The 27,281-nt window shown below is 38.6% G+C and overlaps 2 protein-coding genes across 4 annotated transcripts in view; both read right to left on the reverse strand.

The window, feature by feature from the left end:
- Window positions 1–670: 670 nt before the first annotated feature.
- Window positions 671–17,944, reverse strand: LOC107831564 (uncharacterized). Of its 3 annotated transcripts, none has more exons than XR_012698185.1 (17): window positions 17,705–17,944; window positions 17,441–17,534; window positions 16,959–17,003; window positions 16,645–16,812; window positions 16,490–16,574; window positions 16,248–16,354; window positions 10,421–10,501; window positions 8,416–8,468; window positions 8,227–8,329; window positions 6,494–6,631; window positions 5,892–5,988; window positions 4,389–4,611; window positions 4,191–4,284; window positions 3,028–4,026; window positions 2,006–2,098; window positions 1,625–1,906; window positions 671–1,258 (listed from the first exon to the last, which is right to left on the reverse strand). XR_012698185.1 is itself a non-coding variant. In XM_075228503.1 (17 exons), the coding sequence occupies exons 1-17, from the start codon at window positions 17,833–17,835 to the stop codon at window positions 1,135–1,137; spliced, it is 2,901 nt and encodes a 966-aa protein (XP_075084604.1). In that variant the 5' UTR covers window positions 17,836–17,942; the 3' UTR covers window positions 671–1,134. The 3 variants fall into 3 exon arrangements, 2 of the variants coding, with proteins under 2 accessions (XP_075084604.1, XP_075084606.1); XM_075228503.1 differs by having other exon boundaries at window positions 1,625–1,890; window positions 17,705–17,942; XM_075228505.1 differs by having other exon boundaries at window positions 1,625–1,890; window positions 16,959–17,032; window positions 17,705–17,940.
- Window positions 17,945–19,009: 1,065 nt separating this feature from the next.
- Window positions 19,010–27,281, reverse strand: part of LOC107791217 (kinesin-like protein KIN-14B) — a 28,546-nt gene continuing 20,274 nt past the window's right edge. Inside the window, exons 18-23 of the mRNA XM_075228509.1 lie at window positions 27,043–27,258; window positions 25,783–26,130; window positions 21,301–21,399; window positions 20,722–20,862; window positions 20,461–20,619; window positions 19,010–19,752 (exon numbers count right to left, since the gene is read on the reverse strand). Coding sequence (XP_075084610.1) covers window positions 19,297–19,752; window positions 20,461–20,619; window positions 20,722–20,862; window positions 21,301–21,399; window positions 25,783–26,130; window positions 27,043–27,258 — 1,419 coding nt within the window. The 3' untranslated portion in view covers window positions 19,010–19,296. The remainder of the gene's footprint in view (window positions 19,753–20,460; window positions 20,620–20,721; window positions 20,863–21,300; window positions 21,400–25,782; window positions 26,131–27,042; window positions 27,259–27,281) is intronic.

Consider the following 27,281-nt stretch of genomic DNA (forward strand, 5'->3'; position numbering starts at 1 on the left):
TTTTCAGCTTTCATAGGTCTAGTCATGTAACTTTGGTTTATTTTTTTTAAGCATTATTAAGGGGGACCAAGCAATCAAAACTTTCAAGCAAGCAAACAATTCTCTGTACTGGTGTCTCTCCCCCCGACACCGTCTTATTTTCTGTAATAGCTTTCATTTAATGCAATCAAGTTTTCTTTCATTCTCAATTCTCTTTTCTGCTCTCTTTCAATTGCTCATGACATTGGTTTTCCCGTACGGCACTGACAATCTAGTCTAGCGTACGGAGGGGACCTTAGTTGGCGGACAGCAACCGTACTAACATCGGTTGCCTAGCCTTACGTCGCCCTTCCAAGGAATTTCAGGAAGGCGCCGCGTAACAATAATCATGTATAATTTATGTATTCAACTATAAAAAGTAAACATTGATTTTGGCCGGCTATTTGCGTAAAAAGCAGCTATTTGGGTTAATTCTTATTCTTTCACATTTTTGGTTCTTTATAAGACTACTTGAATTTGTGATATAGTGCTTATACTATAAATTAGCTGGAGTGGTCATAATTTCTAGAATTTTAGTTTTAGTGAAGTTGAAAATTTATCAATCGATGGATAACAAATGAATAACATCTAGTATTAACTCATAAACATTGAGACATGACTAATTACTACATATAAAACTAAAAAAACCATATGAATAAAAAACCAAAGCATATCATATTCAGCCAAGAAGTTCAAACATAGTTGTGTTCACATTCTCCCGTTTGGTAGTCCAAAATTGAGCCATGAACAATCTGCCACACAGATATTACATTGAAAATGCCAAAACTTGTTCTAACTTACAAGCAAGAAAAAAGAATTCGATTAGTAATTAAAATCTACAGCTCAACATTTTCAGTTTTCTCAGTCAACTGTTTTGGCTGCTTAGCAGAAAAAAGAATCATTTAACTGCTATGGTGTAAGTTTTCCTGTCAAAATTGTTCTGGTTAAAGTACGGATCGCTATATAGAGAAAGCTAGCTTTTGGCGTAGTATGCTTCCTTTTAATCCACAACTTTCCCGCAACGTTTAGATCACCTTAAACGCTAAAGCAACCAGCATACCTCTTGATAGCGAACACTTGGATCGGGTTAGTCGTATGTCATACTCTTTCTTGAGACTAGTCTGTATGAGTCTGCAACTTTTCTCGGAACGCCAAGACCAAAGAGATATAGATCACAGTTGAAGCTACAACAGATACCCCAAGACAGACACAAATGGTCGTAGCACAGACGTACAAGAACCTGAACAAAGAAAGGTCGCTTTTAGTTACCATGCAAATTCAAAAATCAGATGAATAACAAAGGACCATAACTATTTTAAACAACTTGTCTTACAAAGAAAGAGTTGGATATATGACAAAAAAGGCAGCTCGGTGCACTAAGCTCCCGCTATGCGCGAGGTCGAGGAAAGGCCGGACCACAAGGGTCTATTATATGCAGCTTTACCCTGCATTTCTGCAAGAGGTTGTTTCCACGGCTCGAACTCATGACCTCCCGGTCACATGGCATCAACTTTACCAGTGAAGTCAAGGCTCTCCTTCTGTTGGATATATGACAAAGCAAAATATATATACATGTATCCTGATTTCAACTTTTTGTGGCACTTACTTGGGAGAAAATACACTCCAAACAAATAAATGATTCCTCATTAGCAGCAACACAATTGTGTAAGCTATCAAAAGAATGGAATTCAAGCCCAACGGAACCAGACAAGGAAAACCAAGCGTCCGCTTAAGCAAAGATCCAATGTTGCAACCACTTGTGTCCTTCACAGAAGTGTACATCACCATGCTAAGGAGGTATAACATTGGTGAAGCATATGTAATAATGAACATTAAGATGCCAGAAAGTATAGTCGAGTGGTTCAAGACACCCTGGCAATCAAATCAACTGGGAACATCAGATTCAATATGGATCATTTCCAATTTGAAGAAAACAGAAATATAGCATGAAACCACAACAGCAAAGATGTTTGGGCAAGAAAATTACAATAAAAGCACCAGCAACATCGATTGTAGCAAGGGTGTTGGTGTTGCCGAGACCAAAATGGCCTGCCATTCCCATATAATAAAGTGCAGCCACCTGATACACAAAAAGGAGAAAAATAAGACTTGTGAAACTAGCATTGAGCAGTTATAGTATTAAGAGTTGTTAACCACATAAAATATTATGTATATTGAACAATAGCGGACATGACCAGACTAATTCAAGTTGAATGTTAGCGAACATTGAATAGAATTATAGAAATTGATAGCAATAGAGAAGCTAAACATCTATTTAGTTGTTCCATAATCTAAAAGAGTTAATGTCACCCTCATCCAATTAAAGGATATTTCCCTGCATTAGTACTAAAACAAATTGAGGATGAACAAAGATATTTGTTGAATTTCGTAGTATGGAAAACAAGTATAATCATGGTCATCTTCATCAAATGATGTTTGCCTTCTTTTTTTCTTTTTCTTTTTCTTTTTCTTTTTTTTCTCTTTTTGGTCATATTTTATTTGGTAATATTGATGCCATTGTTGTTTTGCTTTCTTTTCCTTTAGTCATATATTTATCGTTCTCATTACTCCCTTTGTTCCCATTTGAATTAACCTTATTCACTTTCCAACAGTCAACCAACTTTAAGAGAGATTAGTAATAGCATAAATCTAATTTTGACTAAAAAACTTAAATATTTAGGGAAGAAACACCTAGAAAGATTATTACACGTTGTTTCGATAGTCAAAACATTGTGATTTTAAAAAAAAAAAGAATCAAAGATAAGTCTGTTTGAACTGGCTTTCTTTTGACAAGAAATTACTAATATAGGAATATCCATGTTAACTGACATGTTCTGCAAATTGAAATGTTTCCGCAATGAGTTTGAAGATTCTTACTTTAAGGACAAGTTAGGTTTACTAGGAATTTACAACTTGCTCATGATATTTCAAAGATAAAAACATCGTAAATACTAAAAAGGCAGAAGCAAAAAAGAGAACTTTGATGAATACTTAAAAGATCTAACTGACCTCAACCCATTGCCTAAGATGCTGGTCGGAACCGGAAGAATACCAAATGCTAGCTAGTACTTGCAAGAAGAGAAATAGTACAGGCAATGAGTTTATGGGCTGCTGCAATAATAGCTGTAAAAGAGACCAATAATATACATAACTCAAGCCAATCACATAGGCAGAATTCCTGAAACCTAAACCCCAAACCTTTCTTTGGGCGGGCAAGCGGACTTCATGCACAGAAAGCGTATGATTTTGGAGAGGTATACACCATGGTACAGCAACAACAATAGTCGTTGAACAGAAACCTAGGACGGCATAAATTATCTGAGCCATTAAAGTAGCATCATAGCTACCTGTACCGAACGAAAGTTCTTGATATCTAATGATATAATATAGAACCAGAAACCCAGGGAACAAGTGCATTAAGGAAACCACAGTCACGATATTCCTTTTTGACCGTTGGGACCACGGAAGAGAAACTAAGCTTATAGTGATTAGGAGGATACCCGACACCAGCTGGAAAAACTTTATATAAGTGCTTCCCGCCTGCTCCAACCATTTTGAAATGTCAGGAAGATGAGTCCAATTAACGCCACCTTGATGCCATCCTCTCAAAAGTCTCCCGGAAATGAGAATCACAAAAATTGAGCAAATCTGGATATAATTATTCCTCTTCTGACTCAAGGTAGCACTTGTATTTTGCTTTGTCCTTGTTGTGATATGCTGCATTACTTTTCGGAGAGATACCAAATAAAACGAGGATGTCACAAAATGCCATATGTATTGTTCTTCCTCCACCAGAGAACTCGATCCCATGCTTATGACAACAATAATAATTACTACCAGAATAAGAATCTCATCCAAATGCCACCATCGCAGGTCATTCTTGGCGTTAAAAAACTGCTGATTCTGCTCATAGAAGACTTGCTTCCCTAGAAAAAACATAAGGCTTAGCAATATCAAACATGAAACGAGCATAGCTGCCACTCCAATTATAAGTCGGCCAACAGGTTTCTGAAAAACATAAAATAAAAACTATAAGAATATTTACAAAAGGAAGTAATACTGGAGAATAAAAAAGTCGTGGAACACTCTTCTATTCACTAGCATGAGATAGTTATATATGGTCTACTACTTTCTGGAAATGCAAAAGAAAACTTTTATAAGGTTAAACTCACGTCAGTTGCCCTATGAGATAGCCACTCACTTGCAGTTCTTAAGAAATTATGATATGCCACAAGAATACTGTGACAATTGTCCTCATTAGCAGATCTACACCAAATATGAGAAGAAAGCAACACAAGAATTAGTATTTTCCCCAAATAAAAGTTCTGAGAAAAAGTGTGTCAGATAGGTTATTGCAAACCGTCAACCACCTTTTCTCTTCCCCAGATTTCCACGATCTGTGAAGATCTGCAGCCTTCATATACAAACAACAAAAGGTCTCTTCCACACTATTGTAACCTCTTGTTCGACCAGATCCATCATCCCTGAAGACGTCGCATAAGAAGTTTTCACATACTAAACCAGGTAATTGCGCTTCAAGTAGCCTAAGCAATTGCCAGGAATTCAACTCCAATAACCTGAGTTGTTGTTCAACTGAAATACTAGAAGAAAATGAGAGAGGAAAGTGACTAACTTTAGCCATATACGTTTCAAGAAATGACGATAATACATGATTTTAACAAGAGTCGCAAGACGATCACGAAAAATGACAGGACTAAAAACTATATTCAGATAACTCTATATGCTGCTATTTATGTCTTCCATTTAATAGAAAGTGTGCCGCGATCAGGATATTCAATCTAGCCTGCTTTATCTTGTCGGACTTGAGCACCAAAGCTAATGATAATTTCGACCATTCCCATTAGCCTGAACCTATTCAAGGTACTCCAACGACAAGTTTTCAGGAGTCGAAGTATAACCTCTCAATATTAGGTTTCATAATATTAAAAATGCTCTACCCCTCCGGGATAGGGGTAAGGTATGCGTACACTCTACCATCCCCAGACCTCACTAGTGGGATTATACTGGGTGGTTGTTGTATAATACTAAAAATGCATACTTCAATTTGATCCATGGTGAAGCCCATTTTACTCTGAGGAACTCCACTCTCGAATGAACTAGCATTCACTATCATGAGCCATCAGGGAAAACTCTCCATCTCAGTCATGTTAGAATTAAGCCCTCAAAAATGTCCATTCTAGTATCCATCGTAAAATAAAATAGATGCCAATCTCCAAAGTGATTGCATATAGCAGCAACCAGTTTCATTCTCCAGTCGAAAATCAAGCTAACAGCCTGTGATAATTTTCGAACCACAAGGCATATGTATAAACTGGGATTCTCTGAAAGCTTTCAAAAATTGTGAGGAACATGGAAAAGCACCCCATGTAAAACTTTGATTGCATCATTAGCAACCAAACTAGATTAAATTCCCTTTAACTCCCATGATTAAACATGACATATTTTGTGCCATCTCAACTTCACATTCAATCAACAACAGCCAATAAGACTGCAGTCAGAATATATTAAGTAAGCTTAGAACCAGTTTGATAAAAGTGGAAACAATTCAGAAGTCTGGACTAGTCATTGGATGAATTACAGGTAACTTGAACAACTGTGCTAGAAACTTTCTCATTTGTTGTTCTGATACACAGAACCAGATGAAGAGAAAATGCAGAATTCAATTCCTCAAGACCATGCCTCACTTGCGGATGCAGAAGGCAACAGGATTTCCAAACACAGGCTCCACAGATTCTCCTACTTAGATAGTCATCAACACAATGTAACACATATTCTGACACTTAACAATTATCACCAGAATATCAACATTCTATATGCCTCAGACATTAACAACATAAACTACCAATTCAGACCTGTTAATGATTTGAAAGTTTCTGCCATCAACATGCCAACATTGTTCATCGGTATTGGAACACCAAAAAGAAGAGCTAATGTTGAAGCAAGGTCCACCTGAAACATCAGATTTATAAGTATAAATAAATAAATAAATAAATAAGCTGATGATCGCATCTGTCTTATTAATGCAATTAAGGAAACCTGCAACTACTATCAAAGATATCTTCTTCTTTTTTTAAATGAAAACCTCCTAAGCATTCAATAAAGACTATGGCATAAAATCACTACTTATAAAATTACTTTTGACAATTCTTATTCTACCAATCCTTTTATTTCGATTTCTATTTTGAAAAGCCAATATTGCATCATTTTGTATTAACTTCCACGCAAAACATGGGTGAAACACTAGCTATATGTTAGTGACTTTCTGCTAACTTGGCTATTTCTTCTTAAAGCATACTAATCAGAATGGCGGTACTGCTACCCTTATCCACCTAGCACAAATAACTGTTTCTTGCAGATAAACACGCAAATGGTAAGAAATGGCAAGTGATTCCAATTTCTACTAATGAAATAGTCCATTAAATATTCATCAACTGTAAAATTCATAGCCACATACCTGGTTGGCCTTATTAGGGGTGCCTGATGTGCTTCCAAAATTTGTTGGACCAATAAAAAGTGCCAAAGAGTCAATTTCCTCATATGATGATCCTCCGTGATTTCCATTTTCAGTCATTCCATGGTCACTTACTACCAACTGCAGATGGGTGCGTAATATAAACAAGACAAGGGATTACCATAGTATGGTGTTTGTTGAATAATCAAATGATATCTTCAAAAACTAGAGTATGCCACAGCACTTACATCATTCAACGGGGAATATTAGGTGATGTACTGTCACATTAGCATAGACAGATGTTAAGAAAGCTATAAAGAAGAAGAAAAAAAATCTACATCAGCATAAAATTTCAGAAAAGAATAGTAAACTGGTTTTCCTCCATTTAGCAACTACACATGGAGCTTGTCTGCCTTGGTCCTGTTTCAGTGCTAAACGTTATACGGCTATAGAACCTTTTTCTGCAAATACATTGGCTGTGGGGCCAATAAAAATCCAGATCGTGTTTGGATCCACAGGTATGTCAAGGATGTGCTGGCTTATTGGACTAAACCGTAGTAACATTTTACCAAAGAAGCAGATAAGTCTAAATCACCCCCTTTGATCCCTTTTAGCAAAAAAGTCCTCGTCGCCCTGTGGTTTAAGAGAAAGGATTGTAGTTCTTAACATGGAAAGCTGGAACAATAAGTGTTAGGATTGGAATCTTAGTGTTGGAATAATAGTTCTGTTAAATTCTTAAGTTAGATATAGTCCCTCATTGGACAAATATCATGTGTCTATTGTATTTGAGACCTACCTTTCTTCCATTTAATCACATGGCATCAAAGCCTCTATGATCATGATGGAGAGTAAAAAAGCTTATGTCTGGCCTGAGGCTTTCTTTGGGTCTTGTATCTTTTTGGTAAGTGGTCCAATGAAAGACACTTATATTTGGTGATCATTTTGCAGCACCATATCTATTTCGGGTGATTTCTTTGGTGGCACTACGTTTCACTGTGTTTCTTTCCTTATCGATGACATTCTGACTGCACTGTACCTGTTTCCACCATTCCGGTGATACCGCATCTCTTTCCAGTGACACCCCTTTTTCCAAAACTATTACATCTCTAGCAACATTTCCAGCAAGATTCCACAGTTATAATTTTTCCACCATACGGCAGTGACTTCTTGTTCATATAATTTTTTGTGCCTACAATTTTTGTGCACATTACATGTATATATTTTATTTTTTCCTCATTACACTTTTCTTTACTAAATCTCACACTTTAATTACGCTTTGCGCATAAAGCCCTAGCAAACTTTGGACCGTTTTGCATATGACAACAGTGATGTAGGTTTTACATTTCTCTTTCAATGATCCAAGATACAGTTATGAGTAGTCACATTGGACAAAATCCAAAGGAATAATAAACACATGATGCCAGATGTCTCTACTATAATTGTATCATGACGAAGGCCTGATGCATTTTAAACAGTTGGTCTCTATCGGATTGTGAATCGCACACATTGTTATGATGTTAACTGTAAGCTTCAGAATTAGTTAATTATTGAAAAGGGGAGAAGGAAAAGAAAAGGGCAAGTACTCGAATGTCAAAGTTAAAAGCAACAGTAATTGATCACTTGTTACTATTTCATATCTATAACAGGGAAATGCTCCTACGTCCGGAATATAGCAGCAAACGGTTAGCTTATTAAGTAATCTACACAACTCTTGGAGAGAAGGAAGAAGCACGAACCAAGAGTGTCCGTCCTTGATTATTATCATTGGTAGGTAAAGAATTTAGATCGATCGTCTTGATCACTTCATCCATCTCTCCAAGTTTGGGGGCCATCAGCACACTGTAATAAACACCCAAAGAATATGTTATGAATGAATTATCATCTTTTTTCTTCAAAAACTCAATCCAAAAGTAACATGGCAGCACCTATTGCGTCCACCAAGATGTCCAACATGATCCAAGCCAAGATAATGAAGAATCTGAAATAGTGCAAGCTTATGTTAAATCAAGTAGTGGCAAACAAAAAAGTAATTCCACAGAGAGAATCAGATGAACCATCAGCAACATGTTCATGGATCTCATATGATGCCCCATTTAGAATATAACTGACCAACGCAAGCCACATTCAGAAGGGAAATGATTTAGCCATTTTGATAAGAGGGATTACTTTCAGCTATTTTGAAAGGAAAATTCCGAACACAATATGCAAGATAGACTCTCTGTAAAATTAATTTAAAAGGATCTTGTACTAGAAAATCTAGGTGTATCTGCTAGTTCAATAATGATTTCCACGTATGTAGGAAACAATTATTCTCAAAAAAGGAAGCTGTTCAATACTAGTGTTAGTTGGAATTTGAAACATCAATCGGGCATGTTAACAAAACCAGCAATTAGGATGTAAATATAGTTATTCAACGGAAGGAGGACTATACATGTATGACCTTAGAATATAAGACATAAGAATCATGTTGAAAATTTGAGCTCTCAAAGCAACAGTTTCTGGAACTAAATCCTATATGAAGACCAGTTCACTATATACTCAAGAAGGAAAATTAGTTTACTTCAGCATCTGATTAGTGGTAAAAATAGTGATAATCAGTTTGTAAGAAGCACTAGGTCCAAACATAAACCACGCAAAGAAAAAGCAATGCCTTAGAGGCTGAGTTGGCCAAAACCTAAGCGACGAGGCCTTAGCACTTTCATCAAAAGCAAAGCATGTAACGAAGATCATTTCACAAGCATAGCAAGTTCAACGAAGTGAGCTCCATTCACTTACTTCTATCTAACTTTCTACGTCGAGGAAAGCCCTAGGGGAGAGAAGCACTCTTCCTCTACTTGCGGCAATTGATCTTGATCTCTCTTTCCAATGCTAACCAAAACTTAGATTGCCTCAGTTTATGGAAGGAACAACTTTTCATACCGCTAGCTAAGCATAAACTTAATTTGCTTGTGATAGGCATTTTCCAGATCACATGTCAAAGTATATAAACCTTGTTAAATTACAAACATCAATAATGATGAGATGACGATGAAACCTAGACAAATACACAATAAAGTGATGATGATAATGATGATTTCTTAGGCTGAGTTGGGATTAAGGACAATAATTACTGCTATATCGTTAGACAGAAAGCCAGCAGTTGCTTCCTTTCTTCTGGTTGCTGCCACTGGGTATGCTTCTTCTTTAACTATATTATTATGTTCTCTTTGTTTTCTCTCAGGTGATTTTACAAACTAATTTTTTTTCCCGACTGCAGTGAGATTATATGACATATTCAGTATAAGGACTAAGCAGTGTTGTCAAAGGCGCTTTTAAGCCCTGAAGCAAGGTACAAAACATGTTGATCACTTCACCTTGCTTAGTGGGTACTTCAGTGTCATCATCAAGGCTCTAAGGCATACTTTTCCTTTCCAATGAGTGTAATCCTAAAGAGGCGACACTAAGCAATTAATATTTCACTCTGTCGTAATTTTTTTCAATTTCTTTGTCCATATATTTGTTGTTCATACTTATAATTATTAGTTTTGAACTACATATACATATTTGTATTTTTTCTCCATTTGCGTCTTTTTTCATTTAAGCTCACGCTTTATTTGCACTTTGTGCTTAAAGTCCCAACGCATCTTAGAGCTTTTTGCACTTTTCGCCTTTGATAACACTGGGACTAAGCCCATATATACTAGATATTTGCTTGCCATTTTTTCTTGAAGACTGTGATGAAGTATTGCTCATTGCGGGCGTAGGAGCCTTGTAGCACCGTATTTCCAAAAATTGAGAGACCTCCTATTCAGCCAAAGCAAAACTCAAAAGTCAGGATTGGGCTATATACACCAAAGCCTAATATTTAAATATCTACACATGCAACGTTTAACCGGTTTTAGAAAATGTCTTAACAAATAAAGGGACGAATAGAAGGGACAACTAGATTACCAGAAGACTCCAGTCAGTGCGACCAAGTTCATCAACCAAGTGTCGAGATACATTTTGATCTACTTGGACAGTGTCTTTAACCTGCAGGATGAATTCCATAAGCAGCTAAACAATTTCAACTTTTCAGCACCACGTACAAGCAAATTTAAATCTTACACCTTGAGCAGCATTTCGATCTTTTTTTTTTTTTTGAGAAAGTAACAAGTTTTATAAATTAAGTAGAAAAACCTTTAGCATAAAGATTATGCTAAAGGTTAAAGATAGTTACAAGACCCTCGAAAAAGAGCAAAAACGCAAACCCAGACTTGTGGTAGTTACAAAGACCCAATAATATCCACTATAGACTCTACATCCTCTACCAGAGCTTCTTTACACCAAAAGTGAAACAAAAATATACAATTCGTCTTGATCTTCTGTTCAGTGTTAGCTCTATCTTCAAAGCACCTTGAATTTCTCTCCAACCAAATTGTCCACCAAATACATGCTGGGATCAACCTCCACCAATGCTTCTGCCCTGGGTCATTCCAGCAATCTAACATTTCTGCAGTCGTCCTAGGTATTGCCCATTTCACACCTTTCATACTCATGAAAAGATACCACAGCCTACTAGTTACTTTGCAATGTAAAAAGAGGTGGTTGTTTGTTTCAATCTCTTTTCCACACAAGAAACATTTGGAACACATAAGCATTCCTCTCCTCGTTAAACAGTCATGAGTTAGAACAGCCTCTTTGACTACAAGCCAACAAAAGCAAGCCACTTTAAAAGGGATTTTCACCTTCCAGATGTGCTTCCAGTGCCATGTCCCATTGGTCATGTGACCAGAGCTATTCAAGATTCCATATGCTGACTTTACAGTATATACTCCTCCGTTTTTTCTTTCTCATATAAGTCTGTCCTCTTCTTCTGTGATGCCCTTAAAGCCATCCAACAATTTGTAGAATTCAATCACACTCGTAACCTCCCAGTCATTGAGGAACCTTCTGAACATAACATTCCACCCCTGCATACTCCATACCTCAGCCACAGTAGCTTGGGGTTGCTGCACTATAGTGAACAAATCTGGAAAAACCTCTTTAAGAGGTCCATTACCAATCCAATCATCATTCCAGAAAGAAGTTTTATTGCCATTCCCCACTTTGATATTAACATTGCTGATAAATCCTGGCCATAATTTTCTAATTGACTTCCATACACTTACACCATAGGCTCCAGAAGCTCCTGTTGTACACCACCTTCCATCTGCCCCATATTTTTCACAGATAACCTTCCTCCATAAAGCTTGATCCTCCAGAGAAAATCTCCATAGCCACTTCATAAGCAAACTCTTGTTATGTTGTCTCAAATTTCTGATTCCCAAACCTCCATCCCTCTTGCTTTTAAGCAAAGTGCTCCATTTTACCAAATTGTAGTCCTTCTTCTCCTTTTTCCCTTGCCATATGAATTTCCTCCTTAAAGCATCCACTCTTTTCTCAATTTTTACAGGAATTGGGAAAAGAGACATCATGTAAGTAGGAAGAGCATCTAGCACACTATTGACTAAAGTAATCCTCCCTCCCAGAGAAAGATAATTTCCTTTCCATATAGCAAGTTTCTTTTCACACCTCTCCAGCACCTCATTCCATAACTCCTGGGATCTATTTTTTTCTCCCAAGGGCATCCCCAAATATGTTGTTGGAAGATTTCCCACTTGACAGCCTAGCACCCCTGCCAATCTTTGAATGTTGGTGACCTCATTAACTGTGTACACCTGTGACTTACTCCAGTTGACATGTAACCCTGAGACAGCTTCAAAGGCAGATAAGATCAACCTCAGATGTCTAACTTGCTCTTCTTTAGCATCACAGAACACCAAAGAATCATTTGTATAAAGCAGATGAGTAATCTCCAGATTGCTACTGACATTATTCACTGCCTTGAAACCCCTTATCCATCTCTCCTGGTTTGCCTTCTTAATCATACTATTCAGACCTTCCATTACAATTATAAAAAAGAAAGGAGACAGATGGTCTCCTTGCCTTAGCCCTCTCTGTGAAGAAAAGAATCCCTCTGGAGAACAATTAACTATAATGGAAAACTTAACAGTGCTGATGCAGAAACCTATCCATTTGATCCACTTTCGTCCAAAGCCCATATTCTTAAGAGTTTTCAGCAAATAGTTCCAGTTTATATGGTCATATGCCTTCTCAATATCCAGTTTGGCAAGGATCCCAGGGATCTTGCTTTTAACCCTGGAATCAACACATTCGTTTGCTATTAGGGTTGCATCCATGATCTGCCTACCTTTGATAAAAGCCATTTGTTGAGTGTCAACCAGTTTGTGAATGACTGTCTTCAATCTCTCTGTCAACACCTTTGAAATGATCTTATACACACTACTTATAAGACTTATAGGTCTATAATCTTTTAATTACATCGCCCCAGCCTTCTTTGAAATTAATGCTACATAAGTAGCATTAAGGCTCTTCTCAAACAATTCCTGTGAGTGGAAGTTTTGAAAAGTATTCATCAAATCTTCTTTCACCACATCCCAGCATTGAATAAAAAAAACCATGATGTAGCCATCTGGACCCGGAGCTTTGTCTGCTGCACAAGCTTTCAATCCCTCAATGATTTCTTGCTCTTCAAATTCCCTCTGTAGCCATTGCTCCTCTGCCTCACTTATTCTAGGACAATATGGAAAATTTAACTCTGGCCTCCATGATTCAGATTCAGTGTACAAGTGCTGATAAAAGGCTAAGATCTCACCGTTTATAACTTCCTTATCATCCACTTGTATCCCATTAATGTTGAGCTTGTCAATGTTGTTGAACCTTCTGTGAGCATTTGCAATCCTCTGAAAATATTTAGTATTTCGATCCCCTTGATTTAACCATTGAACTCTTGATTTCTGCCTCCAAATTAACTCCTCATTTTTGGCAATCTCTTCCAATTCCATGACTAGGCTAGCCTTTTGCACCAACTCATCTTCAGAAAGATCCCTGGAGTCTTGAGCCACATCTAGTACAAGAATTTTGTTCAAACAGATAGTTTTCAGAACCTCCAAATTTCCCCCTTGACATGTCCTCCATTCTTTCAACTTAACTTTCAACAACCTGAGTTTTTTGGCTAGAACATAATCAGGTCTGCCCTGTACATCGAAAGAAACCCACCAGGAAACTATTTTATCCTTGAAACCCTCTGTCCCCAACCACCAATTTTCAAACTTAAAATATGATTTTGTGTTCTCCCAAACCCCACATTGCAGAGAAATAGGAGCATGATCTGAGAAAACTTTTGGAAGAATAACTTGTTTGATATTCCTAAAGTTTTCATCCCAGTCAGCAGAGAACAGAAACCTATCCAATCTCGACGCTATACGAGAATTAACTCCCCTACTCCATGTGTAAATCCCCCCTTCAAGTGGTGGATCAATAAGCTCTAAATCCTCTACGAAATTAGCAAACTCTCTCATAGCTCTTGAAATTTTGTTGCATCTCCTCCTTTCCTCCATAAATCTTGTAACGTTAAAATCACCACAAACAACCCAAGGCCCTTCAAAAACTCCCCTAGAAGCCGCTAACTCCCACCAAACGTTCTCCCTCTCTATTCTACAATGAGGCCCATATACCCCAGACAAATGCCATGAAAAATTTTGATTTATAGAAAAGAAACTACAGGTTATGGAGTAACTCTGCTATCCCATAATACCAAAATGCCCCCCCTTGTACCGCTAGCCTCTAGACACCCAAATTTTACCCATCTATAACCCCATATCTGTTTCACATACCCTTGTACATCCCCTTCAAGCTTGGATTCTTGAAGACAATAAATGTCTGCCTTCCAATTCTCAATTAGTAATTTCACCACTCTTCTTTTGTTAACACAATTTAATCCCCTAACGTTCCAAGAGATAATATTGACCTTCATTGATACAAATTGCTAATAGATTTCCCCCTATTCCTAGAGCTTGACTCCGGAAAATTCATATTGAACACCAAATTCTGAACCTCCAAACTCCTTTTTTTCCTTTTTGGAGTCGTGCACATCTTCATTGTTGACGCCTCCCTCAACTCTTGTCTATGCCTATCAATTTTGAGAACAGCTCTAGAGCTTCCCTTTCACAACCCTGAAAATTTACCCCGTATGTCTTGCTCAATTTTAGAACGTTTTTATGAACCCACAAAGAAGCCTCCATCTCTGCCTCGATAAATTGCACATCTAAAGGTTCTGCATCATCCACGGACCATGTCTTGTGGTCTTCCTCATCCATCAATTGGTTTAATCCAGAAGAAAGAGAAGAAAATGGAATAATTTCTCTGTGAGAGCAAGATGCTCTAAACACCTGCTCCCCACCTTGCATGTTCATTACTTTTGTGGGTTCCTCGTGTACTACTACATTTTGCAGTTTGTTTGTACCAGAAATAGGAGAAGAAAAGGGAGTAGTTTCTCTTTCAGGACATGTTGGTCTAGCCACTTCCTCAAACCCTTGCACGTTCATTAGTTTTGTTGATTCTGTGTTGCAGATCTCTTCTTCTCTCTCCATCAGTGCAAATTCCCTTGTGCTAATGTTCGCTAATATCTCTGTTTCCATCGGGTCGGGCTTATTAAAAGAACCCAGAGCCGAAAATCTATTTTTAATTCCCAGTTCTGGACTCTTTAATGACCCACAATTAGGCCCAGAAATTAAAAGATTCCCTTGGCCCATACCCTGTGACCCAGTTGAGTACTTCCCAGCTGGCACCTCTTTATCCACTGGGCCATGATTCAAATTCAAAATGCAGCTGCCCTTAGTCACGTGATCCAACCCATCACCCCTTTTAACCCCTACGTCATAGTTACTGTTCATGTCTCCTCTGTTCACCGCCGACACCTCTGAAACAAATCTCCATATCACCGGCGCCTCACACCAAATCGGAATTGTGAAGATAATTCCATTTTTTTCTACCTCAATGCTACTGGGAACTGCTGCTACTGGGCCCTTCACTTTTAGACGAGCCCATTTAAGATGGTTTCGCAGAGAAGTTTCTTCCTCTGTTTCGATCCAACCACCACATCTATCACCGATCTCCTTGAAAATTCTTTGTGACCATAGATGGAGTGGTAATCCCAATACTCTTATCCACACCCACTCGAGATTGGCAGTGACCGGCAAACACTCTGCAACCGGCGACCACCAGTCAAGACTCATTAAATTATTTCTCCAACTCCATTCCCCCAGTTTAGTGTGTTCAGCTAATTTTCTGGAAGGAAACTCAAATAAGAATTTTGGGCCATGTAACTCATACATCTGGACCCCTGGAATTGCATTCCATTTGTTGGTAGCCCATCTCCGGATATTAGAAAGAGTAGGCACCTCCTTGCTGATTGCGAAGCTCCCGATCAGACACCTGCTCAACACGTCTTCATCACCTATAACTGGACCATTCATTACTATGCGTTGTACTGTCGACCGGTTCTCCGACGATGAAGTAGAGGCTCCTTCTGCTTCCCACTTGTCAGACCTGAAAGCACCTCTGTACGAAAGATTTCCGATCTTAACCTAGTTGTAGATTACACCCTTCACCTCCAAGATATCCAATCCAACAAATAACTGAAAGAATGGTATTTCACTAGCATGGCTGAAGACACTTTCTATGTTTTCGCAAATCAAGTAAATTAAAGAGAATAAATGAAGGAAATGATACTCAAAATCACATAAAACTGGAAAGGGAACTAACTTAATGGATGAGTGTGACAGAACAAACTACACAAGGGAGAAAATAGCTACACCACCACAAGGGCAAAAGGAGAGAAATAAGTGTTATTGACTAAGAATGCTTCAACTTCCTGGTATTAAAGCAAACTTACAAAGAAACTGCTAACACCATCATGCCTCGAAAACATTCCAGGAAACAATTTAAGCCATGTGTCATCACCATGCATCACGATTTTCCAACCAACTTTTAGAAATTGCACTGTAACAGGAAGAGAAACCATGGGCCATGTTAAGGCATCTAATCTGGAAACCGCCTAATCAATTAATAAACTATAACTTAACACGGATTTTCTACTTTATCAAATAGAATCTTAACAAGGATTTTCCAACTAACCAATTATGTTGTCATCCAACAGAGCTTGCGTGTTGAAATTGAAAGCAACGTCCAGAAATCCCCCAACAGCACCAGAAACCATGGCCTGCAAACACACAGCTATTGAGAAGCCTACTTTTCCAAACATAAATTTTCTCCAAAATCCTTTTGGTTACCTTCAAGCGAGGCATTGTGACAGTGGGAGGTGCAGCCTTCGCATGATAACCAATCGCCCTTCCCTTACTCAATAATGATTGAGTATATGGCATAGCTTCCTTGAAAGCTTTCTGCGGAGGTTGACCATCTTTCCCAAGCACGAATTCGGCTGGAAGACCATCAATGACCTAAGAAATTTGATTTTATCAGCAAAAATATAAGCTTTATTCCTAAAAACTAAAAAGAAAGCATGGCAACATCCAGAAGTTGCCCCCTAGATTTCAAACGTCACTAAAACACTTTTGGGTAAGATTAAACTAACAAAACCACTCACCATGAGTATCAAGCGGTCAAATAAAGGAGGTACCAAAGACAAGTCCTGCAGTTTTACCAAATTCACGACCATAACTGTTAAGGGCAAGAAAACAATGGCATCAAATGTACACCAGAAAACAACATGACATGCTATTGGAACATATATTCTTGTAAAATCTCAAAAAGTTTCAAACTTTCAAGAACCTTAACAAATTTTGTAACACGCCATTCATAATAATACCAAATGTACCCCAGAAAACAACATGACATGCTATTGGAACAGATGTTCCTGTAAACTCTCCAAAGCTTCAAACTTTCAAGAACCTCAACAAATTCTGTAGCATGCCAAATGGTATGCATAATACACAATAATAGCAGTTATATATATAGTACTACTTCATATAAATGGGATAACACAATATGAATAAATTCTTTTAACCATAAATATTATCTTCTTAATCCAAAAATACCCCCCCCCCCAAAACTAAAAAGGAAACCAACCTGGTACAGATATTTGAGCTGACTTTCTGATAAATTGGTGGTATTCTGAAACTCAGCTGAATCTGCTCCAGGTTGATAAAAACCCTCTACCCCACTGAAGAAAAAGAAAGGTATCAGTTCTAGAATGCAAATGAAAATTCCAACCTCTTATAAGAAGAAAAAAACATCAACACAAAATTACATTCTTGAATTTTCTAAAATGAAACTAACACTCTAATTTTTTTTCTTTATATAAAAATGTGAAGGGAATTAATTGTTGAGTACCTGAATCCAGAGAGTGCTGGCTTTACAGGGAAGAAACCAAGAACAAAAAGAGCAAGGCCAATTACTTGGATTAAAACTGCTAATACTGTAATTACTGTTAGCTTTTTACATGTTAATGAAGATGAATCCATTTTTCTCCTCCTTCTGCTTCACTCTGTGTGTGTGTGTGTGTGTGTGTTTTCCTTCAAGATCCTGAACTCTCTCTACTGTTGGGTCACATAACTGAGCTACCGTTTATGTTTTTTTTTTCCTTTTAAGTTTGGTATTGTTACATATTTACCCCTTCCTTATTTCTTGATTTCTTTGCATCTTATACTTTAGTCTTTACCAAATAATTATGATAGGTTCTTAATTTTTTTTTTTATTTTATGGGATAGTATTTGACTGAGCAAAATATTTAAGAAAAAAAATGAAGAACTTTCGAAATTTATGATGATTAATATATCATGACATTTTTGCACCTATAAATGTCATTAAAAATAAAATAAAAAGATTAAATAAAATTATTTCATAAAATAAAAAATATGTCATTCTTTTTCAGACTAAAAGTACTACATAAAATAGAACAAAGAAGTAACTATATGAAATTTGAAGACACAAAACGATGCGTTATGTTTTAGGCATTTGACTGGCTTCATATGCTAAGGTTTTTCCTCGAATGCACTTCTAATCCAAAAATAACAGATTTTACTTGTTTGCTTTTAGAATGTGAAGATAAATATTAAATTGTAAAAGTGAATATTAAATTTGACCGTAATTGCGCAGAATTGGAGGAAAACCTTTCGAGTACTTGGTGCATGCAAGAATAAAAAAAAAAATTAAAACTTGTGGTCTAAAACAAATCATAGAAACTTTGTTATAAATTATTAGTAAAGTAGAAAGTTAAAATTAAGTTGTTACTAAATACTATAAAAAGGTGTATCATCCTTTTTTTAGATAGACTTGAAAGTACAAGGGATGAACTATAGATTTTAATATTTTAGTCTATTTTTCAGACCTAGTCGACTGATGCAGAAATAGCCTATACAAAACTGTTAAGGAATAATAAAACGAACAAAATCTGTTCACTATTTAGCAATATTTAACATGCGAGCTCATTTGAAGTTTGTAGACATAACAGTGGGTTAAGGAAATGAATATTTGAATTTAACTATCAATCAAAGACACAAATTTGATGTTTTGAAAAGACAAAGGAGTAATTTGCCAGTTTGGCGAATGAATATCTTGAGAGCAAAGTTGGTTTGCTTCCATCTGTTTCACTTGTGCAGCAAGCAGAATTGCTCTATAACAATAGGGTAAGGAACATTTCTGATGAATAAAAAGCTGGATATCGCATGTTACACAATGTTACAAATGGATATCGCATGTTACACGATGTTACACATGATACAACTATACACAACTTGAAACCCAAAATTGAAAATTGGGGCAACTTTACCGCGTATTTTTAACAAAATTACAGGCCAAGTAGGCAACACAACTGAAATAATCAGCACACTTGAAGCATTGTTGCACAAGAGATACAACCTGGCATTGTTTCAATAAAGTTGAAAGATGTGCAAGAAGACCCTATTTCAAAGTAATAAGACCTCTCATGATTTGACATCCTTCAGCACTCCGCCCTTCTCAAGTTCACTAACAAGGTCTCTCAATGCTGGAACCTTCATGGCAAGAGTCCTGTAGAGTCTGGAATATCGAGCTCTGGTTCCGTCTGCTGTCCTTGCAAGAGCAAGCAAGCTTAGAGCCTCTGGGAGCTGTGTGAATAACTGCTTCATCTCATCCAAGCTCATATTTTCAAGAACGGTTGGTCTTGGAACAACTCGGACAATCTCACCCCCTTTAGGCTCCTGAACTCGTGAATCAGCTTTAATGACCAGTTCCGAGTTCGAGTTAGCTCCACATTTGATGATGAATGGGTTTGTTGAACCAGTGTTGAACTGAAGAACATTCCACTGTGCCACGTCAGTTTCACCCCCTAATCCCACATCCTCAGGATGTCGAGAAGCATGTACGGTGTCATGAAGCAGGTCATCCTCTTCAGGAATCGGCTGTGTAAAATCATTAGCAAGATAAAATACATTAGTTGAAATCAGAAAGAGTATCCTAGTTGAATGACCATCTCATATATACTACAAATAATGTTGGACTAGATTTTTGTAATTCGAAATGATAGTTCCCATATCATTTCAGCAATTTATGTTAGTATTATCTTCAGTGTTTAGCTCTGGTATCATTAATTCACTCGTGACAGCTCAGCTGCAGTTGGCAATAGTATCCACTCACATACTCAAAACTAGAAACAAGTGAGTCTCTCAAAGACAGTATTTTCACTTAAGCAAATAGAATGTTATCACATCTACACCCAACCTCAGAGCAGGTAACAGCAAGCATGCCTTCCTCAGCTAATTGAAGAGCTGCACAGCTACAGTACTCATGAAAATTTGCTACTAAAACGGGCAGCCCGGTGAACAAAACATCCCGCTTACACGCAGGGTCCGAGGAAGGGCTGCACCCCGAGAGGGTGTGATGTAGGCAGCCTATCCTGATGCAAGCATCAATGACTGATTCCACAGCTCGAACCCGTGACCTATAGATCACACGGAGACAACTTGACCGTTTCTCCAAGGCTCCCCTTGGAAAATTTGCTACTAAAACATTGTATAATAATCTCAACATTTGGACTCATATCTTCAGGGATGACAAAGAGAAGCACCAGATATTAAACAACCACCGGGGAAATTAAAGTAGCCATGTACCTCAACAGCATGCCTAGCTTCTTCAATGTGCCTCCGAGCACATGGATGATCAATATCAAGCAAAGAAGGCATTCGTTCTGCAAGTTCATCTAGAGAAGCAAGCATAGCTTTCTTCCTACTCTTACTGAGGGTGTTCACAGAGGATTGCCTCAATACGTCCTGTTGAAGTTAATTCATCAGATTGGTCTTGCCTCTTGATCCACCAGCACAATTAAAAAACAAAAGATGCAGAGGAAAGAGACTAGAAAATTAATAAAAAACCTTGACTAGTTTCAAAATGCCATCAAGGGAAACCAAGGATGCAAGTCGGGCATCTTCAGCTGCAGTAGAAGGATTTCGAACTGGTGAACTTCCATCTTCTAATGTCAACATTGCCATATCACTTCTCATTTGTTGCAAAATCTGATTATGAAAGTAACTGAGTCATACTTGCCTGCCAACCATCTCAATTCAAATAAAATGCTATATGCAAGAATAATGAGTTTATATGACAAGCTGTGGGATATTAAGTAGCCTAGGCATAAGGATACTGTGGATAATCATCCTCAACCCAATTTTTTAACACCTCATGGAATCTTTCAGCAGTTCAGGAAATAGACTTACATTGAAGTTCTTGCTTTACAGTTTATCGAGCAATTGTGGTTCACTCAAAGTATTAATTAAGTCACCAATAGAAGAAAATGTCATGTAATACGGCTTTCTTAATCAAAAGAGATCGATAGTAGATATACTAGATAATCTACAGCTTTGTTGGTTCATCGGTACCTAAGGGCAATAAGATCAGTATCACTTGGAGATTACATATATTATTAAAAGTAGCAATTCAATTTACTAACACACCTTTCTTCTTTTGTGATCAACAGACTCTAAAGCTGAACGCAGCTTCGCCACCTGTGTAGAGTCTTCTGCTGCTTCAGTTGCCAGTGTACCTGCAATGTCCTGATAAAGAATCGAATTAAAACAGCACAAGCAGGAAACAAGGCAAAAGAGATCCCCTAAATAGATCCAATCTAGTTTTCTTGTCTAAAACTGTATAAAAACACTACGACAAACTGTAAGCTATTAAAACTAACTAATCCATATTAAGAGTGTGCTGGACAAACACTGCAGTGTGTTTTCCTCTTCTTTTTTATCCCCCAACCCTACCCCCAAATTGGGGGGGGGGGGGGGGGTACGTAGTTCAGGAAACCTTTTCCTCCAATAGCTGCCAGAGGAACAAATAGCATAAGCTGGTCGAAATTTAAGATTTAGCTTTATACATGCAAGCAAATTGCACTACTTGATAAAATGGTAAAATATGGCTTTGAAAGAGTTGCCCTGAGTTAAAAGTGTTCAGTAGCCCATGCTAAAGCTATGCTGTTTCTTTGATAAGTGAGGATAAGCTGATAAGATTGGGGGGGGGGGGGGGGGGGGTCGTAGTTCAGGAAACCTTTTCCTCCAATAGCTGCCAGAGGAACAAATAGCATAAGCTGGTCGAAATTTAAGATTTAGCTTTATACATGCAAGCAAATTGCACTACTTGATAAAATGGTAAAATATGGCTTTGAAAGAGTTGCCCTGAGTTAAAAGTGTTCAGTAGCCCATGCTAAAGCTATGCTGTTTCTTTGATAAGTGAGGATAAGCTGATAAGACCACCCACGAATGAGCAAAAGCTGCCCACCAAGAGCCCATTCAGGCAAAATTTTAGATTTTTAGTAAGATTGGATACAACTCTAGATTTTTCTTATGTCTCACGTGGAGGACCAAATCCTCGTGTTTGCATAGTAATTATTAAGTCAAGAACTTCTAAGCAGATGACATCTTCACTAACAAGCTTCTTCCGCCTTTGGCAACCATAGACATGCGAATACCAACTTGTCAGGGAGAAAGCAGGAAAGAGAAAAGTTTTGGTGGCCCCTCCAACTTTTATTTTGTGCCAAGGGATGAAAGAGTGAGAAGAGGAAGAGGAAGAGGAAGAGGAAGAATTTATTATTTTTCCCATCATATTTAAAGTTCAGAAGCTGCCATCATGTCTAAGAAGGAATTTCAGATCAAAAATAGCTCAAAACCACAAATCACCACTCCTTCCAAAACAAAGAGAATACAGAAGACATAGGTAAACAATCATTTTACACACCAAGCAAACAACAGAAGTGACTAATACAAGCTAACTCAAACTCAAACACATACTGATCTTAGAAGCATAATCCAAATCAATAAGAAAACCTATACCCATTACATTAGAGTATTGCTGACAAGCAGTTTCTTTAACTTAAAACTTCCCTACGTCACTATAACAGATCATAAGCCAAAATTAGTACACTGCTTCAAGATTTGGATTCACATGACAAACAATATAAATGTTATAATTATAAAGAAAAATGTAATGATTAGTGTATATCAATTCTTCGAGAAGAATTCAAAAGCTTGTATGTCAATTCGTCGAAGAAAGTTCAAAAGCTGCATGGTGAGATGAACATGTAGCCTTACAATAATAATACTAATAGTAAAAATCTTAGCATCCCTAAAAGATAAACAAGTAAAAATAGTATATTGTGAACAGATTATGATAATTAAATTGGGATAGACAACAACAACAACAACAACAACAACAACAACAACAACAACAACCCAGTAAAATCCCACTAATAGGGTCTGGGGAGGGTAGTGTGTACGCAGGCCTTACCCCTACCCCGAAGGAGTAGAGAGGCTGTTTCCGAAAGACCCTCCCCTCGGCAAAAAAAAAAGACAAAAGGACAAAAAGGAGACAATATTAGTATCACAACAACAATCATATGATAAATAAAAACACCATGAAATCCAGAAGAAGGATGCAAAGCAAAGGGAGACAATATTAGTAAATATTAGTATCACCACAACAATCATAAGAACAATAGGAACACCATGAAATCTAGAAGAAAGATGCAAAGAAAAAGCGATAGCTAGTAAATAGGACATGCACTGAAAAGCGAAATAGTAAGCCACAACATTGCCACTAGCTATCTTAGACAAAAACCATACATGGCTAGTCCCACAATGGTACGAAGTAAGGCACGACTCAAGTACCTCCTATCCTACAACCCTAATACTCGACTTCCACATCTTCCTATCTAGTGTCATGTCCTCGGAAATCTGGAGTCTCGCCATATCCTGCCTGATCACCTCTCCCCAATACTTCTTAGGCCGCCCTCTACCTCTTCTCGTGCCCTCCACAACCAGCTGCTCACACCTCCGTACCGGAGCATCTAGGCTTCTCCTCTGAACATGTCCGAACCATCTAAGCATCGCTTCCCGCATCTTGTCATCAATGGGAGCCACGTGCACCTTCTCCCGAATATCATCATTCCTAATCTTATCTATCCTAGTGTGCCCGCACATCCACCGTAAACATCCTCATTTCTGCTACTTTCATCTTCTGGATATGTGAGTTCTTAACGGGCCAACACTCAGCCTCATACATCATGGTCGGTCTAACCACCGCTTTATAAAACTTACCTTTGAGTATCGGTGGCACTCTCTTGTCACGCAGGACTCCAGATGCTAACCTCCACTTCATCCATCCTACCCCAATACGGTGTGTGACATCCTCGTCGATCTCCCCTCCCCCCTGGATAACCGAACCAAGGTACTTGAAGCTGCCTCTTCTCGGGATGACCTGCGAATCAAGCCTCACATCCACGCCTACTTCCCCTGGCTCAGCGCTGAACTTACACTCCAGGTATTCCGTCTTCGTCCTGCTCAGCTTGAAACCCTTGTCTCCAAACCTCCAGCCTCTCGTTAACACCGGCTCGCGACTCATCAATCAGAACTATGTCATCGGCGAATAGCATGCACCATGGCACATCCCCTTGAATATGGTGTGTTAACGCGTCCATCATCAGGGCGAATAAGAACGGACTGAGCGCAGAACCTTGGTGTAATCCCACTATAACCGGAAAATGCTCAGAGTCGCCTCCTACTGTCCTAACCCGAGTCTTAGCCCCATTATACATGTCCTTAATCGCCATAATGTACGGAACCGACACACCTTTTGCCTCCAGGCATCTCCAGAGAATTTCTCTAGGAACCTTGTCATACGCTTTCTCTAGGTCAATAAACACCATGTGCAAATCCTTCTTCCTCTCTCTGTATAGTTCCACCAACCTTCTAACAAGGTGTACAGCTTCTGCAGTCGAACGACCCGGCATGAACCCGAACTGGTTGTCGGATACAGACACTGTCATCTTCACCCTTGCTTCAACCACCCTCTCCCACACTCTCATGGTATGACTCAGTAATTTGATACCCCTATAATTGTAACAACTCTGGATATCACCTTTGTTCTTATACAATGGAACCACCGTACTCCACCTCCACTCATCCGGCATCCTCTTCCCCTTAAAAATAATATTAAACAACCTAGTCAACCACTCCAAACCTGCTCTCCCTACACACTTCCAAAATTCCACCGGAATCTCGTCTGGCCCGGTCGCTCTGCCCCTACTCATCTTACGCATAGCTCCCGCGACCTCCTCAACCTCGATACGCCTGCAACACCCAAAGTCACGGTGACTCTCGGAATGCTCCAATTCGCCTAGCACAATATCCCGATCCCCTTCTTCATTCAAAAGTTTATGAAAGTAAGTCTGCCATCTCCTCTTAATCTGGGCATCTTCCAATCAATACTCTACCATCTTCGTCCTTGATGCATCTCACTTGGTCCAAATCACGATCCTTCCTCTCTCTCAACTTGGCCAGCCGGAATAACTTCTTCTCCCCACCTTTTTTCCCCAATTCCTCGTACATACGACCATAAGCCGCAGTCTTAGCCTCTGTGACCGCCAGCTTAGCATCCTTCCTAGCTGCCTTATACCACCCCATGCACACTCGCCTCTCCTCCTCACCTATGCTCCCAACTAACTTCAGGTACGCCGCCTTCTTTGCTTCCACTTTACCTTGGACCACTTCATTCCACCACCAGTCTCCTTTGTGTCCACCAGAGACGCCCGTCGAGACCCCTAGCACCTCTCTCGTAGCCTCCCTAATACAGTCTGTTGTCGCTGACCACATAGTGCTCGCGTCACCACTGCTCCTCCAAGCTCCCATAGCCGACAACCGCCCCTCCAACGCTTGGGCTTTATCCTTAGTTAAGACAAGTGATAATATAATAGCTCGAAATGCAAAAGAAGTAGAAGCAAATAGAAAGATGTCATTTGAAGATTAAGATGATATAATGCACAACTCTTGTATGTCCCAACGAAAAGTTTCTCATTGAAAGGGTTCAAGCAAATAGGCATAGGCAAAAAGCAAGAGGTTAGTAGTATGAGATGCAGGGAGTAAAATCCAAAGATCACATGGAAGTACCTTCAAGTGCTGGAGTTGGGAATTATAAACTCTTTTTGCATATTCAGATAAGAGCTGACCAAGTGCATCAGTGTTAGGGGGCACTGCAGCACCTAGTCCAGCCATCCATCCATCCATTATTGCAGTAGAGAGAAGCTCTAGCTGACCCGTCGCTCCACCAACTGTGTCATCAGTGACAGAAAGAAAGTCGAAGTTCTCGGCGAGCCAGTTTCTGATTTGGCGCTGAAGCTCGCCAGCCGGAGTATGTACAAACAGAGCAGCAAGAGCTCTGTTCCCAACCGCAAAACTTTTAGCTTCCTCAGTAATCTCCCTAAGCTTTCCACCAGTTACATGCTGCCTCTGTATGTCCTATATGATTAAATCTAAGTCACATAAGCCATTAACAATTAAATGTTAAATAGATTAACATGCACAAATAAAAAGCTAGAGACAGGAGAGGGAAAAAATAACAAATAAATAAATCAAAATAATACAAGCAACACGATCAACTTTTTTTAATAATGATGGTGTCTGGGCCAGCTTGAGCGCACCTTGACTACTGCACCAGGTACCTGCTACCTCCACCAACACAAGTACCTGACTTTTGAAGTTGGCTTAACTAACATGTGATCAAGCCCCTAATTCGTTTGTCCAAACTCTAGCTTCAGTTCAAGATCTAATTCAGTATTGGTATCCTGTATATTTGCCTACTCATATAGAGCTTTTCTAAATTAGTACTAGGCCAGCCAAACATGAAAATTGATTTAAAAAAAAAAATCTGCATATTTAGTCTCAAAGTGCTGGTAGTTACCACATTCAAGAGGAACAAAAGGGTTAGCTTAGTGTACCAAGTGAAGAACCACTTTCATTATCACCCCATGTTCACACGGCATCAAACAATATTATGAAATGATGCAGAGATTGGCTGTTTTTAAAAGGAAGATGGTGCTCTGGACGAACAATATCGTGAGTGCACTACCAGATGGAACGAGAAAGCACTGAGAGCTGATTTGCAGAACTAGAATCGAAGGTGATGTTCATCCTTTCAAGTTTCAATTCATGGAACTTGAAATCTAGCTAGCCATTGGCTAGGATCATACTAAATGCGACACTAGCCTATGCAAACCATGAAAACAGAAGCTACCAACACAAACTACTGAAGAAGTATTTCATTCCTCTACCAGACAAAATACAAAGATAATAGATAAACCAAACATTACCAAAAAAAGATGCAGACTGGGAAAAGGGACAGGCACATTGCTTGTAATTCATATAAGTCACCTGATCAATACCACGTATCTTCAGTACGACAGATGATAATTTCGATTTCTTCTCTGGCTTTAAATTTACTTTAAACCCTTGAATATGTGCAGCATCAACCAGTGCATTCCTACTTGAATCATAACGAATAGGCGATCTGCCAGGGCTACTACCACGGCTAGAGCTTCTGCTTCGCCCACTATTAGCTTTCTCCATGAAGCGCTCAACAGGAGAAACCTAGATAATTCAATTGGCAGTTG

The sequence above is a fragment of the Nicotiana tabacum genome, chromosome 13, assembly GCF_000715075.1.
Source record: "Nicotiana tabacum cultivar K326 chromosome 13, ASM71507v2, whole genome shotgun sequence".
NCBI lineage: Eukaryota > Viridiplantae > Streptophyta > Magnoliopsida > Solanales > Solanaceae > Nicotiana > Nicotiana tabacum.